General features: G+C 42.0%; 1 protein-coding gene across 8 annotated transcripts in view; it reads right to left on the bottom strand.

The window, feature by feature from the left end:
- Positions 1-18,615, bottom strand: part of UHRF1 (ubiquitin like with PHD and ring finger domains 1) — a 76,629-nt gene that overhangs the window by 8,265 nt on the left and 49,749 nt on the right. For 6 of the 8 annotated variants that reach the window (XM_073324078.2, XM_073324079.2, XM_073324080.2 and 3 more), the window contains 8 exons: positions 16,232-16,400; positions 8,891-9,154; positions 8,323-8,498; positions 7,494-7,709; positions 3,638-3,744; positions 3,265-3,451; positions 803-926; positions 604-711 (listed from right to left, as the gene is read on the bottom strand). In XM_073324078.2, coding sequence (XP_073180179.1) covers positions 604-711; positions 803-926; positions 3,265-3,451; positions 3,638-3,744; positions 7,494-7,709; positions 8,323-8,498; positions 8,891-9,154; positions 16,232-16,390 — 1,341 coding nt within the window. In that variant the 5' untranslated portion in view covers positions 16,391-16,400. Of the gene's footprint in view, positions 1-603; positions 712-802; positions 927-3,264; positions 3,452-3,637; positions 3,745-7,493; positions 7,710-8,322; positions 8,499-8,890; positions 9,155-15,175; positions 15,255-16,231; positions 16,401-16,939; positions 18,448-18,615 lie in introns of those variants that run through there. The other 2 variants (XM_073324083.2, XM_073324085.2) reach the window with 2 other exon arrangements.

Raw genomic sequence — 18,615 nt, 5'->3', positions numbered from 1 at the left:
TAAAGGACAAATCCACTTTTTTTCCCCTCTAACAATAGCTTGACTATGTGAGGATAAGCTGAATTTCTGATGGTTACATCTGAACGTTTGTGCTGGAAGAGTGCCAACTAAACAACTAGTAGGTATATATTACATTACAGATACCAAGGAAGTGAAACTGTTGAAAGGGAAAGTAATTTTATTCCAACTGTTCATAACACAACAGTGCGGGGTGGGGTGGGGGGGGGAACGCAAGAAAGCGTTCTGGTTAATTCAGTTCCCACTCCTCACTCCCCTCAATTATGGGGTGAGCACCCCCCCCCCGCTTTATATATCTAGGGCCTCAAGGCAAGTCTCCAGCAAGACTGTAGAAGGTTGCTTTTTCCGTCTGCTTGTGTTTGTATTTTTAAAATGTTCCATGCTGTCTTTTTACATCAAAGCATAAGACAAAACAATTCCCCACACTTTACGCTCACAATAGACAAAGCCAGTATTTTCTTCTCTGCACGTTGAAAACCTGTGGCAAGTGTGCCAACATAGCCTCTGTTTCAAATTCCTTGGGCAAGAGTTACATCATTCCCATTTCCCCCTCTGGAGGTTCACTCCAGCACTGCTATTTCATACCTGGACTCTGAATTTCCACATGGTGCCAACTGGAACCCCAGGAATTGGTCCATAGTGGTTAGAGGGGACAATGGTACATTCCCTCGTGCGACCCACACATGCCATACCCTGTTTCAGTGAGAAAGCCAGATCTAAGAACTGCCATCAACTATCATGCTTTACATATTAAGATACAAGACAAAACAAGTTTTACACCAACCTTGCCCCAGTCTCTCTGAGAGGATGAATTAGCAGATGCCATCTTTGCCTTCTTTTTACTTTCTTTTAATTTCTCTCCTGCTAAAACCACTTCACTTGCATCATTCCGACATTCAGGGCAATACCTAGAATTGCCAGTCAATAAAAATTAGCTTGTGGTAGCCCCTCAAGTTAAAAATGGTGTTTTTCTTAGAGTGTATTTGTGGATTATAAAGTAGAAATTTGGGAAGTTTATCTGAAGTTGTGTACACCCCTATACCGACAGCCTCTCAACAACAACAGAATTAAAATTGTTCTAACTACAGCTGTTCAGACAGGGTTCTTGCACAGCTTTCCTGGCCACCAAAGACAGGGCTGTGTCTGAGAAATATTATAAACCCAAGTTATGTACTATTGGAACAGAGCATGTGGAAGAGAAAAGCAGCATGTTTTAACTGACATGGTTCTCAAAAAAGGCCTGTTCGTGACGGGTAAGGCAAGACATACACAAACGGCAATGACTGTCCTACTAGCTGGCATCATTCGGACTCCACTACGGATAGGGTATGCAAGTGATTGCAACCTGTACTGAAACAAATTACCTCATTCCCATTCTGCCAAAAGGGCTACATTCTTTATCAATGAAGGCTACAAGTCAGATTAGCAACCGTAAAGATCACATTGACAAGAGAGCATTTATCAGATAAGATATCTATTTGCCCTAGTTTTAAAAAATACACCTCCACAACAATGTAGCACAGAGAGAAGATAGCCTACTACCCTGTCCCACCCCAATCTAGTTATTTGGCTTGCCCAAGTGGAGATGCCTTAAAAAGGGGCTTGATTCTCAGAGTACTGAAGACGCCTTTAAAGAGTCAGCTTAGGCAATCCCTTCCCCTCAAAAATCACTAATCACTCTAGAAAATTTAGTCCAAGGAGACCAGGAGAAAGTTTTAACTTTGAAATGTATGCGCTGCATATTTTCAAACTGGATTGGCTAGTGTTAACAGCAGCAAAGTGGCTGCTTATTTTGCTTTCCACAAATCAGCACTGTTCATAGAACTACCATCCAACAAACTTACCTATAAGAAGAGTAACAATCTGGCTGAAGAAACCCCATGCTGTAGACTTTGCTTTGTTACTAAATGTATTTTAGATTTTTAACTGAATCATAGACCTGGTTTTCATATATGTTTCTGTAAGAAGCCCAGCATATTTTTAGTACTATAAACAAATATATGTTTCAGCAAGTGATCCAAAGCTCAGAACAGTCTTAGGGCTGGTCTACACTTACCGGGGGATCAACGAGTGATTGATGCAGCGGCGGTCGATTTGGACCCGCTAAATCGACCGCCGATCGCTCTCTAGTCGACTCCTGTACTCCACCGGATCGAGAGAAGAATAGGGGGAGTCGATGGGAGAGCAACTCCAGTCAACACTGCATAGTCTGGACCCCATGGTAAGTAGATCTAAGCTACATTGATTTGAGTTATGCTATTCACGTAACTCAAATTGCGTAGCTTAGATAGAATTTCCCCTGTAGTGTAGACAAGGCTTCATTCACAGAGATCCATCCCAATTTAGAGAAGGCATAGCTTAACAGGGCTGGTAAAGTCTTACGCAGCTATGTCCCAATAGCCTCCATCAACGTACAGCCTCCATCAAAACAAATTTACATTTAGGCCTTGACTATACACAAAAAGGCCTGTCTACGCTACAGCTACTATAGCAGCGTGACGTTGTAGCGCTATAGTGTAAGCCAGTGGTTCTCAACAAGTGGCCCAATCAGCATACAGCTGCAGCCCATGTGACATCCTCAGTGCCATATGTCTAGAATATATAGTGTATGGATGCGGCCCACATAACAGAGCTGCATGTGTGTCCCACAATGGTAAAGAGGTTGAGAACCACTGGTGTAAACACTTTCTACATTGATAAAGGCTTTTCCCATCAATGTAGTTAAATCAATCTCTCCAACAGGCAGTGCTAGGTCAACAGAAAAATTCTGTAGACCTAGCCACATCTACACTGGGTGTTTGGGTGACCTAAGTACAGTGCTCAGAATGTGAAATTTTTCATAGCCTTAACCGACATAGTTAAATCAGTCTAATTTTTGAATACAGACAGGCCCAAGTTGCAGAAATGTCTCTGAAGGTGTGTTTTTAAATAAATTTTGTTAAACATGAGCAAAACCTCTTGGAATTAATTTAAAAAAAAAATTTAAACCTGAATTATAGTTATTAAATAAGGAAAAGAATTGACTTGAGCTAAAACTAAATAGCTACAATTCAGCTTTAAAATGATCTTAATATCATTCATGGGGTTTTGCTCTGGTATAACAAAATTGGTTTAAAAAAAAAACTACACCTTCAGAGACACCTGTTCAAGCGTGTGTGTGCGCACACATGCACAAGGCCTTACACTTTTTACCACCTAAAGCCTACATACAAATTACAATACTAAACAAGCATTTTCATGACTTACCAGTCCTCATCATCTGGTATGCTACTGAGGGGAGGGTTGAGGCAGTAGATGTGGAAAGCCATGTCACACTCATCACACATTAGCTGTTTATCTGGATCCTGTTTACCTCCACACACATAACAAGCACACATCCTGCAGGTCTTGTTTGGGTTGTCTTTACAATGTTTACATACTGGTCCACTCTGCCCTATGAACATACAGAAACCACAATTACTGCTGCTTCAAATTTCAGAAAATACTAGTTACGCTAAAATGGACAAAAAGCACCAACCACAAACACATTAAAAAGGTTAATTTTCTTGGGTATCCAATACGAACATAACAATAGGATGTAGTGTAAAGTTTAAGGGTTACATAAAAAAAAAAATCTCACTTTTTAATGGGCTGGAGCTAGCTGGACTAACACTACCAGGTTCTTCAATTTTGTAAATTTCATCCACAAAAATAATTCTGCAGTCATTCAAGGAATCACCAGCATCCCTAAGGGGAGAAATTCATAAAAAAAAGTCAACAAAAATCAGCCCTTAAAAAACAAAACCAAACAAACAAAAAAACCAAACAAACAAAACCAAACCTCTGCTGCACAGATATACCACAGGTATACCACCCAGTAATGCAGACTGGGAGGCAGGTACAATATATCCTGGATCACAAGAAATTTTAATGAAGCATTCTGGATCATATACAAGATGAGGCAACAGCACTGTAGCTACGTTGCTACAGTGCCCTTAGTATAGATATGGACTTAGTCTGCAGCTGGAGAGGAGCAACAGTACTAAGTCCTGGTCTATACCCGATTTTTGGGCAGCTATACGGATGTAGAAACAGATATAGTTAAAAGCAATATAAAACACCCTAGTATAGATGCAGTTATTCCTGTATAAAAGTGCTTTATAGTTATAGTGGTGCAAAACCTTTGTGTAGAGAAGCCTTAAAAAGATATGTTAAGTTCCCCAAGTCTTTGCAATGGAGCGTGAAATGGTGATTGGGTTCTGAGTGAAGTGCTAACTATACGGTTTTGTTTCTTTAAACAAACATGCCAGTAATGCCTATTTTTACAAAAGACAGGAGCTTTAATCAATTCATTCCAAGAAGCTATTTTAGTCAAGTTAGGGCTATTGTGTAACACAAAAGCTTTGTTTACCCAGCTGGTCATTTCTTCCCAGACTCTAGTGTCTGCTCCTCCACTACAACATGTCCACCCTCCCCAGCTGTCTTCTTCACACCTTCCTGGAACATGCCTGCCCTATGCCACTACCCCTCTGCCACTGGCCAACGAACACCTCTTTAACCCAGTTCCGCAGCAAATTCCTCTTCTATGAGCAGCCTCTTTATTCTAGCTGCACTTTGACTACTCCACTCCCACCAATTCACAGCTGTTTCCAGCACCTCTAGCCTGGTCTCCACCCTGTCCCACCATATTGTTCTTTGTTTTGAGGTAACATCCAGCAGCTCTAGTCATGGACCAGGACCAGGACCCGGACCCCACCTAGATTCCATACAGAGAACAAAAGACAGCCTCTGCCTGAAAGAGTTTACAATCTTTACCACCAACCTAAATTCCTTTTCACATTAAATAAATTCACCCATGAAGGGTTTAATATCCCTTAACATAGCAGACAAGATTGGTTGAAGTCAACACTGCCTCAGGTAGATTTAGGGGCTGAGCTGAACTTCGCAGAATTTGAACCTACAGCTCAAAAGAGTTAATAATTTAAGCATTGTTTTGCTGATAAAGATATCCTGTAAAGGTTGCAAACTTTTATTATGGAAACTGAGCACCTTGTGCACCACCCTCCGTTCCCCGCTCTCCTTTTTCAGGAACTCCCTGCATTTCCTCTCAATCTCTTCTGTGCCAAGGTCTTTATGTGCCCCCCATACCAGGGTCCCCCATTCTGCCCTCACACCAATGGCTCTGTGCCACTCTTATTTCCCCCCATGGCATGGGTTGTGTGTTCCCCATTCCCCCATACCAGGGATAGAGTGTATCCCCATTGCTCCCACACCTTCCATTCCCCCTTACCAGAATCTTCCAATCTCCCATCACCTACTAGGGATTCTGTGTGCTCCCCTATAACACAAAGGCCTGTTGGTGATTCACTGTTCTGTGTCAGTTAACTCTTGTCAGGCCTGACATACTCACTATACCTAACAGTGTCGTCAAGATACATACCCAAAGGTGGCATGTAACATCTCATTGGAAAAAACTAGTAGCTTACCGATGATTAATATTATTGAGTGATATGTATGTCGGTCATGTACAAAAGATAAGTATGTGCTAGAATTATATTCTTAAAGTGTGTTTGGCAAGGAATGCATAAGCACACTAAGCCTTAGTTAACGGAACATGTATTTGCCTGTTCATCAGGCAGAGACAAAGATACGTTAACACAAAGTAAACAAACCTATCAAGCTAACAAGCAGGAGAGAGAAGCTTAGCGGTGATTTACTTTTCAAAGAATACATTTTAAAGGTTGCCTGGACTATAAAAAGAAAGGGGAGAAAACTACAGTGGTCCATTACTTGGACGAGAGCTCTTGATATCACAGAACATTGGGTTCTTCAACCAAGGCAGTTGAAGTCTCTAGGGACTTAATATAGGTGAGAAACCTGCTCAGCAAAGATTGTAACTTGCTGAAGTTACATTTTCATCTTAAAAATGTATTTTCACTTATTTGTAACCCTTTCTATATTTACTCCTTATAGTTGGCATCAGTCAAGCCTCTGACTTGTTTAATAAGTGTTTTACATTTACTCTAAACCAATTCCGTGCTGTGATTGAAATGAGTGTTTGTCAAACTCATTAAATTAATGAGCTGCAGTATATTGACTCTTTAAAGGAGCAACAAACTTAATGATGTCTGTGAATGTTCCAGGAGAGGATTGGATGCTACAAAGGCAGACCGTTTTGGGAAAATTCAAGAGGAAGTGGGTGCTGGGATCACTCTTCAAAAAATAACTGGGTGGTGGAAACCAGGGTGTGACTTGCACATGGTCAGTTAGTGTCAGGGCTTTGAGCCACAACAGCATTAGCATTTAAGGCAACCACAGTTGCAGAGCAAGTCCTGACAACCCCTTATTGGCCATGGTTAAATCAGTCACCTCCCACCCCCATTCCAGCATGCTCCATTCTTCCCTCCCCATGGCAGGGCTCAGTATGAACCCTCATTACCCTCTTCCCTCACATGTAAGGGGCTGTGTGTGCCCACCTTTCCCCCCTCCCCCGACACCAGGGTCCCTTATGCTCCCTTCACATTCCAGGGACTGTGTGCACTTCCTCCTGCGCCATTCTTTTTTCTGTCTGGGAGAAAAATCAGTGTCAATATATTAAAACTATTGATATAAGCAGCAAGTTTATTATGCTAGAAGGTGTTAATGGATACCATCAAGCAGTTCTTTGATCTGTAGACAAATGCAGAGGTTCTAAATTCTAGAAATTATGGTTATGCTAAAGAGCTGGCAGAGGCTCCATTTGTCCCCCATTTTCAGTTTTCCAAATTCCCTAAAAATCAATAGGGACCATTGATGCCTAGAACATTCCCTGAAATGTTGGCATTGATTGAATGTGGCATTCAAAAAAAAAAAAAAAAAAAAAACACACCACACACACTACTTCATTACACACAAACAAAAATGCCACTGAATTGAGTATAAGGCCTTTGAAAAAAAGTTTAACATTTATATGATGTAACAAACAAAGCAGACGATATCATGTATGCACAGAACACGGCCTCTGTTCTAGGTCAGGACTTGGTCAAAAGGAGCTTAACATGGCAACCTACACACAAAGGGATTTTTCTACACAGCATTTGTAAAGTGAAAACAATGAGTTCACTTTCTCTTTTTTTTTTTAAAAAGTTATTGAGAAAGATTTTTACCTGACTGTAGACCTTTCCTGACAATGTTCATAATCAAATCTGGGCTAGTGAATTAAAACTAGCAAGTGCCACTCACTGGTTTAATATATCTGTTGTCCAAATCAAAAATGATCCACAAAAGTAAAAAATGGCTAAGAGTTAGAATTTGATATTCCATTCAGTTTGCTAGTCTTATTAGCACCATAACCAAGTTTGCTTTTTTAAAAGTTGAAAGTAAGTGGTCTCTTTATCGAAGGTAATGACAACAAGCAAAACCTATTAAAGAAGAGCAATACTTGCAAACAGAACATTTTAAAGTAATTTTGGGACTCTACATCTCATTTTCATTCTTTTAGGATCAGGATTACTTACCCAAGCAGTATCTTTGCATACATCTCCTTGCTCATTCTGGTTTCCCGTTTTCGCAGAATCTCTGCATCATACCAAAAACCTCTCTCTTTTGGTTCATCAGGATTATAGTTGACCATCACCACTTGCCCTACTTCTAGTTGGTGCCACTCCAAAACAGTCCGTGCACGAGTACGTACATCTTTTGAACTCAGCTCTACAACTCCATTCTCTGGGTAGCTTTTTGGGGGGAAAAGAGTTAAACAAATTATTTAATATAATCTGATTTTCACATTATATTTAACCACCTGTTTTTAAGGACTGTCTATGCCAGCACGACATAAAATTGTTCAAAAGTGGATTCTCTTCTCTCCCCCCAGCACATCCATTGCTAGAATAGGGCACACCAAAATTCTCAGTGCTGCATCCCATTTAATATTTTGGCCATTTATTTAGTCTTCAACAAAAGTGACACTTATCCTCCACTCTGGTCCATTTATCCTGCAGTTTTAAAGTGCATACAAGCTGGCAGTGTTACATCCTGTCTGCACTTAAAATGGTTTAGTACTATAGATGGTCGAGCTATATTGGCAAAATACCCATAATGGAGAAGCAGCTTTATTAAAAAATTCTCCAAATGGAAGGCGCTATACCAGTAAAAGGGCTTTTTTGCCAGTAAAACTTTGTTATTTAGAGGTGTGAATTTTTTTTCCATACGCCTACCAATATAGCTATGGTGATAAAGCTTTCTAGTGCAAACCAGGCCAAAAATCTTGCTTCTCTACATGACCAAACTCTCCAGCATCACCAGGAACGTCTCTCATTCAAATGACCTTCATTAGCTACAACTCACTCTTCATATTTCACATGATATAGGATATCTTCTTCAGCAGCAGTTGATTGCAGTTCAGACTCTGTATCACTATCACTCGATTCATTTGTTGCCTTCTCTTTCCTGGTCACATTTACAATCTGGGCTTCAAACCATGCTCCCATGTTCATATCCCGAGCATCTACAAACTCGTTGATCTAAACAAAGCAAGACATGTAACTCTCCAAAATAAAATTTTCAGAGTAATCTTGAAACTCAATTAAGCTACTCTCTACTGGGCTAGTTTGTTGGAAAATATAACCGGCCACTTAACAACCTACATTTGGACTCTTGATGGTCTCACAGCACATCCTGACTTCTCTCTCTGGGTCAGGAATTGTCTTAACATTTGTCTTGTGCATCATCAAGCACATGATGGTGTTATTAAATAATTTAGGACAGCCTTACAAGATGGTCATAGTCTGTACTGGGTTGGTAAAAAACACTCATACCTTAAGTTCCACTGTAAAAAGGTACTTGTCCTGAGCATTTTACTGTTCATTTCTGTATAGTACTCTGTACCTGAGAAAGAAATCTAGTGTACACTCACCTTATAGAGTCCAAATCCCGGATCAACCCAGTCAGCCTGTGCTACTGTACTAGGCTGACACTCCAACTCTATTGCACCCTCTCCATTGTTGGAGTTCTTATCAGACTCACTCTGGCCTGAGCCACAGCCAGAGTCTGTATCTGAGAGTTCCAAGTCCTTCTCTTTATTAACAGTAGGAAGCATAGCAGGGCTCTGTCTTACAAGTAGCTGAACAATATCATTCAATCCAACATTGTAGTCAAAGAGAGAGTGCCCATCTTCCATCTACAGGATAAATTCAGAAAACAATCTCGTTAATTCCATTTATATTTTAAAGCCAACTCAGAACTACCTTTGATTACATTTGCAGGTATATGTAAAAAATATACTTGAAAAGCAGTAACAAGAATTAAGTGATATTTGTAATTTTCAAACATTTATGAGTGTCTAGTAGATTTTTATTCTTACTGTTTGGAAATTTTTGTTCATAGAACAAACTCAGATGCAAATACTGGAGGGAAAAAAAAGTGTCTATGCTATGGCAGAACTGCTTCACGGGCCAAGTTACTCCACTTCTCTCACTAGGTTCTGAATGGCAGAGTGAAACAGACCAGACTTAATTTCACTTTGCAGCTGTTCAGCAAAGCCAGCAGCAGTTGTAGTCACTGGAATCAGTCTACAGACTCAGAAGACTGAACTGTGTCAGATCACATTTTTAAAGATAAAGCTTACTTGAAGGAAAGTTAAATTAAAATTTGGAAAAGTTGCACTGCACAATGGCAGAACTCTGACCTTTGACTACATAAATAATAATAAAGATACGGATGACCAAATAAATCTGTATCTTTTAAAGTTCTTGAAGTTACTGAAGTACTACTATTCCAGATTTAAGGCACAAGACTTGATGTTGCAGCAAGTTTAGCAGTTTAAACAAGCTTCACCACATATTTAAGGTCTGACTAATAGAAATTCTACAGGAAGTCATCCCTCCTAGCCCAAACCACCAAAAAAAGTGATCCTCAGAGCTTTGTTCTCTATCAGCGGGAAACAAGTTAACCACAAAAACTTGCACTTCAGAAGAATCACTGAGAATTAATTATGATTTATGGTATAAAATAATTGTGGGGCTACTACTGGAAATAAGGATAACAGCAGCAAAGGTCAAGTTATTCTTGTGCAGAGATGAAGAATCACAGCACTAATCAAATCCATAAATCGAGAATCAGGTGAATCTTTTTATACTTACTACCAGAGTAATGGTATCACAAAAATCAGGTTCCCACTAGCAATTAATATCAGAAGAACAGCATAGAGAACATCAAAAGGATGAGGTCAAGAAAAGAGCAGCACTGGATGAGAGAACATACACAAGGAGCAGCCACAGGAGCTTAGAGTACCAGATGACATGCTGAAAGCAGCAGTATCAGCTGCAAATATTTTATTATTGGAGGTTCCCCCCCTTCCATCATTTTGCAATATGAATCAGATCACAAACTTGACAGACTTCAAATGAGGAAAGGTACTACACTGGGGAAAAATCTCACCCTAAACCCTACCCTCAAGCACTCTCTCCATCAGAGTTCATTATTCCCTCTCCGTGCCCTGAATGAGTCTTTTGTGGTCCAGTCCCTCCGATCTCATACTAGAGAATACTCCATTAAATACATAGCAAGCCAGTACTAGTATTACACTCCACAGCTCTCTTAAGTCTGCATTTTTTAAAGTCTTCTTTGGTTCCCTCATGCATTTGAGGCTGCTAAAGTCTGTGCAAGCTACATTCCCCGTCTCACCCTAAACAAGGTGAAACAAAATAAGATCCTTGGGTATTTAAAAAGCAGCACTAGTTTCTTCATAGCCAACAGTAACAATATGTTGCTTTATCTATGCTTTGCCAAAAGCACTGCAATTTGCAGTGGGAGTTTTAATACCTGTTAATAACGGTTCCCAATGCTCTTATTAATTCAAGGCCCCCAGCGTGTCAATGTCCAAGAGTCACTTATTTAAATAGGTTTCAGAGTAGCAGCTGTGTTAGTCTGTATTCGCAAAAAGAACAGGAGTACTTGTGGCACCTTAGAGACTAACCAATTTATTTGAGCATAAGCTTTCGTGAGCTACAGCTCGCTTCATCGGATGCATTCTGTAGCTCACAAAAGCTTATGCTCAAATAAATTTGTTAGTCTCTAAGGTGCCACAAGAACTCCTTTTCTTTTTATTTAAATAGAAGTATCTTGAGACACTTCACCTTTGGAAGAATTCTTGTTAACTGTCCCAACTATACTACTATCTTTTGCTCCAGTTAATATGTGGGTAATCTTGTATTTTACAAAAATCCTGCTTTGTTAAAGTTCAGCTCTTCAGGAAGCAAAATACCAGCAAGTTTCGCTAACAGACCATGCAGAAATGAGCTAAAGCAAGGGGGTAAGGAACTAAAGAGGTAGGAAGGAACCACCACCACTCCAGCCAAGAAAGCAGTGATGTTAATAATGGCTCTCACAGGAGTACCATTCAAGTTCTCTTTTTCAAGGATGATGGCAACCAAAGCTCAGACTCTCAAACCCCACCTACAATGAGAAAATTTAACAAAATATCCCTACTGGGTCATATATTCAAACCAGAGGGGATCCATAGCTCTGGTACACGTTTGATTAGGCTTGCTTTTTAGCAGGGTAAAGTTACATTAGTGGTTAAAACAATTCTGAGTGTGGGAACCTGGCCTGCATCAGGGCTACCAGTATTTGATCAGTAGGATTTTTTTTAAAATAACTTTCTCTTCTCCAGCGTGGACACTGTTCAGAGTATGTTACAATTTCTTTAGCAATCAATGCTTACTAAAAAAGCAAGGCTGGCCTGAAGCACAAGCAAAGCAAACAGCTGATTGAGCCCCAGGACCAACTCTGCAACTCGTCTTAATCTTCCTACTCTAGCAATAACATTAAAAGGGGAAGAAACAAACAGCCTGATTCCACCTACTACTCTGAAAGCTTGATTCCAAGATAAGGTTGGCCCCAATTTCTGAAATAGAACCCCAAATATTTTAGAACCACCATTATTTCTGTTAGTGTCTGTACATATTCAAATTACTTATAAAGGCACCGTGGTATTTAAGCACTGAATGAGAGCTAAAGTTCTGCATTTGTTTCAAATTTGTTCCAAAATATCTCCATCCTCTTGATTCCTTCAAAAGGAGAATCCTTCTTCATATGCTAAATATGTAGACAAACTTACAATCTCTGCAGAATCTCACTCAAACATGCTTCTGGCAGCTCACAAGGCATACAACTTGGTGCACAGTTCTGCCTGAACACAAGAAAATAACCTAACCTTTCAGCTTTCCAATGGCACCCCAATACATCAGTACTGCACTGAGAGTGCTCCACCACACACATTCTGAGAATTTAGCAACCAGCCAGCATGACAGGAGAAGTTCACATTGAACAAACCCAAGCTATTTCCCTCAGACAAGTGGTAAGTGTTCGCTTTACAACTGTGGGGTTTTTGTTTGTTAGAACAATTAACAGAAGGCAGTAACCATAATTGAGGGGAAAATTGTTTATACGTGCTGCTAAAGCAAAAACGTCAAGTAAAATAAATGGGGTTTCTTCTATCTCCAAGCACTCTAATTTCCAATTAACCCAGCTGAAGTTTGCATGAAGCTTTAGAATGTAATTTAATGATGCAAATCAGTGTAGGATACGAGCCTTGTATTTAAGAGCCTTTCAAGCTTATTCTACTACAAATTCAGCTAGTCATAGAAGTAGTAACATTCTTGTTACACAAATGTAATATCCTACACAATGTCAGGAATGTAATATTACTGAATCACTCGAGACTGTCAAGCCAAAGTTTAACTTGATCCCAGCTACCCATGATTTTTAAAAAGCTCTGTTATCAGGTTTTATGGAGACAGACTACTTCCTGTGAATCAAGATCTTTAAAACCCCTCAAAGCAGTAAAACTTCCAGAACTTGAAAAACTTAGTACTAAACCTAACAGTCTGAGATCACACAGATCCTAGTAAAAATCTGATTTTTGTGATTTTACAAACTTAGTAACTGTCTTTTTCTTACAAGTACCCTTTGACCAACTAAAATGGAGCCGTCCTACTTTGGATAAACACCAAGATGTTGAACCAGGATTAGGAATAAATCTGGTTTTTAGACAGCAGACAACTCCTAGATTTAATTTATTTATTAAGTCATCTACTTCACAGCAGTGGTCTAACTGTTTTCAGGTCTTTACACGAAGTACTTACACGCAACGTGTGCGCACAATTGCAGATACTGCAGACATTAAAACATGTATGTGACTCAGTAGACAGAGGTAGATATGAAAAATGAAAGATGACAGCCCCACTAGCTAAGTCCAGGAATGATGTCCTAGGGAGAAGCCCAGTTTCTAGAAGAGGTATTAGAATGTCTCCTAGGGTGCTCTCACTGAACGATGTTCAGGGGGCTCCATCCTTTTTATTTAAAATGTTAAGTTCTTAGCTCTCCCCAGACTACTATGATGGTGGTGAGATTCTCCACACTCCCACAGCCTCTGTTTTATATTCTATCACTAAATGAATTGAACACCACCACCTGACTTCATATCTTTTTCAAGCAAAGCAACAGGAAACTGATGAGTAACATTTTCACTACCACCCATCGGATTCTAATTAGCAGTAATGAAATTATCCAGAATTAACTGATGAAGCTCTGAACAACTAGAAGTACTGACCTGTCTGCCTGCAGACTCAGGAAAACACTACAGTTGGTTTACAGCCAATTAATTTTCTTCACAATCATCAAAAATCTTAGGACTTGCCCATACATGAACATTATTCCAGAATAAGATAAGGCGTGAATTTAAAACTGGGTATCTATTTCTGAATAACTCCATGTCTGGACACACTTATTCTAGAATAGCAAACTAAACCAGAAGAGGGCACTCTTATGCAGATATAAGAGTGTCCACACACTGAGCTGTTTCTGAATAGCTCAATATGTTGACAAGCCCTTGGATCAGTCTGTAAATCACGTCACCATGATACCTATGCAGTTAAACTGATTGAACATTAAGTTTAGGGGAGTTAAGACAAGTCATGCTCTAATTGGATAATGGTTCATATTGAGCAGACCACAACTATGTTCCCTTCCCTAAGTTCTTTGACCATGTGTGTACATATTATGTAGAAATAGCTGAACTAAAATTGAAAAACACATAGCTTGTGAAAATGACCATTAAAACCAACAATGACTGTACAAGGAAGTATCCCTTAAGTTTCGAGCAAGTACAGCCAAGCACCATCCCAAACACAAAGTATAGTAATGCGTAAGAAAATAAATAATCACTAGATGGCAGCATAATCCATAGTTTTAAAAACAAAATGATTCCAGCTGACACCAGACAAAACTTGCCACTGTACTTCTCCAGTCTGAATCACTACATTCTACTCAAATGCGCTGTTTAACTAGCCCCTTTGTCTTTACACTAATTCCTTGGTTTACTCTATTAACAGACATACCACCAAAATTAGTCACTTCTGCTAAGACAAAAACCCACCCTGTTAACACCCAATACCATGCGGTTCTCACTCATGAGAGCTAAAGAAAGGTAAATTCTTCCCTGCACCCAACCACCATCTCTTCAGTAGATCTTTGCCAGCACTGCATTTGAGCCACGAAGATAGTAAACAATAGGCGCAGGGGGGACCATACCCCTAATAGCAGGGAGGCTCTTTCATATACTAAGATATACTATTCCCTTACATTTTAATGCTCAAGGCTCACATAGGCTATGTCTTCACCACATAAATGTTGTGTTTGATTTACCCAGGGTACAATCTGCACTGATTAACAGCTTTGTCTCCTCAGTTCTCCAAACTGGGGTGCGTTTTACATGGCTTCACTGTGAGAGTTACCACTCCTGGTCTCCTCACACACAGCCTCCAGCATGTATGAGTGCTATAGCTAGTCACTTATGAATTACACTGCAGAGCAACACCAGCAAACTCCCAGTCCCAGATTTTCCCCCAGCTCTCTCCTGGACAATACAAGCTCATATAAAGTCCATAATTTTATTAATAGAAAATGATATGCACAAATCATGTTATCCCAACACTTCAATCTAAACACCCTGGTTTAGAAAAAACAAAACAAGTTTATTAACTACAAAAGATAGGTTTTAAGTGACAACAAGTAATGAAGCACAAAAGTCAGAACTGATTACAAGAAAATAGAAGTAAAACGCAACTAATGCCTAACTTAACAAGCTACATGAATTCAAAGCAAAGGTCTTTCTCACTACATGTTCTAGCAGTCTTACGAGCTGAATTCTTTCAGTCAGGATCCTTCCCCAGTCCAAAACTGTTTCCTTTGTTCTTCAGGTGTTGTGGATGCCACGGCTAGAGAAAGGGAGGAATAATTTGGGGCATCTCCCCTTTCTTCTTATAACTCTCTCTCTTCTTTGAAAAACATCTCCAGCTGAGGTTCAGGAGACAAAGTCTATCTGGACAGGAACCCCTAACTGTTTTGTCAAGATTTAGATTTTCGCCCACATCCTCTTCTCTGCCAAAGAATGGCCATGTAACCAGGTGATGGTCCATTTGACTTTGTTGGCACCTGATTTGTGGCTGCTCCTCTCAGACATGGAACATGTCTTAGTAACTCCATACGGAGGAATCCTGTAACTTTACATGCAACGTTGCCACAAGTTGTAACAGGACAACAATAATAATCAGCAAATTATGGGTTTTCAAATTATACCTCATGAGGTATACTTTGTACAAAATTTATTATAGTTCTGTAAAAGGGTGAATATGGGGTTAACATTGTGACAGCCTGTACACTATTTTTCAGGTTTCAGAGTAGCAACCGTGTTAGTCTGTATCCGCAAAAACAAAAGGAGTACTTGTGGCACCTTAGAGACTAACAAATTTATTTGAGCATAAGCTTTCATACATCTGATGAAGTGAGCTGTAACTCACGAAAGCTTATGCTCCAAATAAATTTGTTAGTCCCCAAGGTGCCACAAGTACTCCTTTTCTTTTTACTATTTTTTCAGTGAATTCAAAGCCACAGTACTTGGCCAACAAACATCAGGAGAGCAAGATGAGATGTGAATGAATGTTAAAGTAAAGTAATGACTTGTATTGTACTATTTGGTCACTCCAGTGGGGTGAGAACGTCTAATTAGTACTACCCTTAGACTTGTTACTTTCTTTGATGACAATTTAAGGCCAATTCCTTGTCTGATGTCATGCAGCCCAGGGGGTAGAGAAGGTGGGAGTTTCACCCCCCTTCGCTATGGGGAGGGAAATGTGAGGGTGTTTTTTTGGAGGCTGCCGGTTCATTACATTAATAAAGGGAACAGACCATGTACCTGTTTGCCCCGGTAGAAGAGCCTTTGCCTGTCGGGTTCCACGCCGTCGCCAAACACCTCGTGTATCCTCAGCCGCAGTTCTTCCACCTTGGTGAGTTTGGAGAGCGAGTCCACCCGGTGGGTCTCCTTGCCATCCATGGTGCGCACCTGGATCCACATGGCGGCGGCTCTGCCAAGGAAGAAGGGGGAGTGGGTGACACACCTAGCAACAGGGATGGGGGGGGGGGAAGGGGGGGCGCGAGGGCTGGTTCCACACCCAGAGCCTGCAGGCAGAGCCGCCTGGCACCAGGCCCCCCTGTTAGGGTGACCAGATAGCAAGTGTGAAAAACCGGGGGGGGGGGGGCTGATAGGCGCCTATATAAGAAAAAGCCCCCAACATCGGGACGTCTGGTCACCCGACCCCCTGCCCATCCTGGGGGGCAGGTCTCTGCGAGACCCCGCTCCAGGGAGACGTTTAACTGCCCCCCCCCGCGCCCCGCGCGCGCTTAGGGACCATCCCGCCTCAGCCCTTCCCACCCCGGCCGGCCGGGCACCCCCCGCGCCGGAAACAGCCCGGGACCAGCCCCCCGCCCCCGAGATCTCCCCAAGGCGGACATCCCCCGACCCCAGCCCTCACCCCGGGGCCATCCTCCCCTGCGCCGGCCGGACACCCCCTGAACCCACCCCGGCCCCTTCCCCCGGCCGCCCGCTCCGTTCCCAAACGCCCACCTCAGCCACAAGTTGGGGCCGAGCCAGCGGGGGCAACGCTCGGTCTTCAGCCACCGAATCAATGAGACCTCTCACCCTAACACTCCCTTCGCTCCGATCGGCCCGCCCTCTCCTCCCAAACTATTGGCTCGCAGCCGGCCGGCCTCAACGCCGATTGGCCCTGAACGCCCGCCCCTCCCCACAACCTAGCCGATTAGGCTGCGCCAGGCCGTCCCGTCTCCCTCCTCGCGGGCAGGCGCCGCGCGCCAACTGTATCTCGCGCCACAATTGAAACGCTCTCTTCAGTCTCGCGGAGTTTCCTCCCCCCTTACAAACATCTCGCGTGGTTATGTAAATAACAGGAGACAGCTGCCCGGCCTTTTAAAGAGGCAGTTCTAAAGGGTCAGAGAGAAGGGAGACAAGGGCGTAGCCCGTGGAATAAGCAACCAGAGATGCCACTGAAGGTGCAAAATCTGTCTCCCCCACTCTCCCTTTATATTTTGCAATGTTCCTTAGCCTTTATAGAGGGGCACATTCTTAGGGTGCATTTTATAGCCTGACAGGCAGAAGGACAGGTCACTCACCCACTCTTACTGCACTGCCTGCTGCCCCTGGAGGAAGGAGTCCCTTTTTTGGGCATTAGCTACAGCCTATCACAAATGAGAACTACCCAGTGCAAGCACAGACCAAGCCATTGCAAAGTAGCAGCACCCTTCTGCCAGGCTCTGAAATGCAAACCGGACCTCTCACGTTTTGGAGTTGGGGGTTTCCAAATTGCCATAGGCTGACAATTAGTGTGTCTTGCGCAAATCCGATTTCCTCCCCCCCCCCAAAAAAAACACCACCACCCCGCAGTACATAGTTTAAGAATAAAGGCAAGATTCGGAAGGCCTGTCCCACGTTTCCATCTCAGGGACCAGGGTGAGTGTCTAGGAACTCTGTGTCCGATTGTTGCTTGCACTTAGGATGAGGGGCAACTTGTCTCCATATTCAGTGGCAGCATATGGTGAATGTGGTCAGCAGATGGGTCTCCCAGCCCTCCAAGTGCATGCAGAGACCAAGTTACTACAGAAGCTGCGCTGCTGCCAGCCTCTATAATTCTTTTTCTAGCTGCAAGGGTGGCCTTTTAAAACAAACACCTGCAAACTTTCAGGGAGTCTTTGTGGGGGTGGGGACATGGGAATGGAAACTACACATTTGAGGGTAGTCTATGGCAGTTTGCAAATCCTCTTCAAGGAAGTAAGTAGGGAAGGAGGGAGAAAGAGGTGATTTGTACAGTTTAAATTTTAGAACTTGAGAACAGTAGGACATTTTTTTTTACAGTGAATTGGTCTGTGCCTGAACTTGGGAGGGAGTTCCTCGTTTGTCATACACTGCCAATGAACATGTAGACAGAGGGCTCTCTCCAAATACAACCAGAGCTCAAATCACAGGCAAGCTCTCAATGCCACCCGGGGAATAGGACATTTTAAACTTTCAATTTGTTTTTTCTCAGGGAGAGGTGTTTCCAAGTTGTGCGTGCAATGGCAACCCAATAAAAGCTGCAAACCCACCCTCCCCACCAGCCCCTAAAATGAATTTCACATACAACTGCAAGATTTCTAGTTTCCGCTTCAGCACCCAACAGCAGGAAAGGAGCGTTCACTTTCTGAAAGGGCCTGCTCCCTGCTGGCAACTGTGAGGGATTCAGGCGAAGA

Source organism: Lepidochelys kempii, chromosome 25, assembly GCF_965140285.1.
Source record: "Lepidochelys kempii isolate rLepKem1 chromosome 25, rLepKem1.hap1, whole genome shotgun sequence".
Taxonomy (NCBI): Eukaryota; Metazoa; Chordata; order Testudines; family Cheloniidae; genus Lepidochelys; species Lepidochelys kempii.
This window is presented reverse-complemented; position numbering and strand designations above follow the sequence as displayed.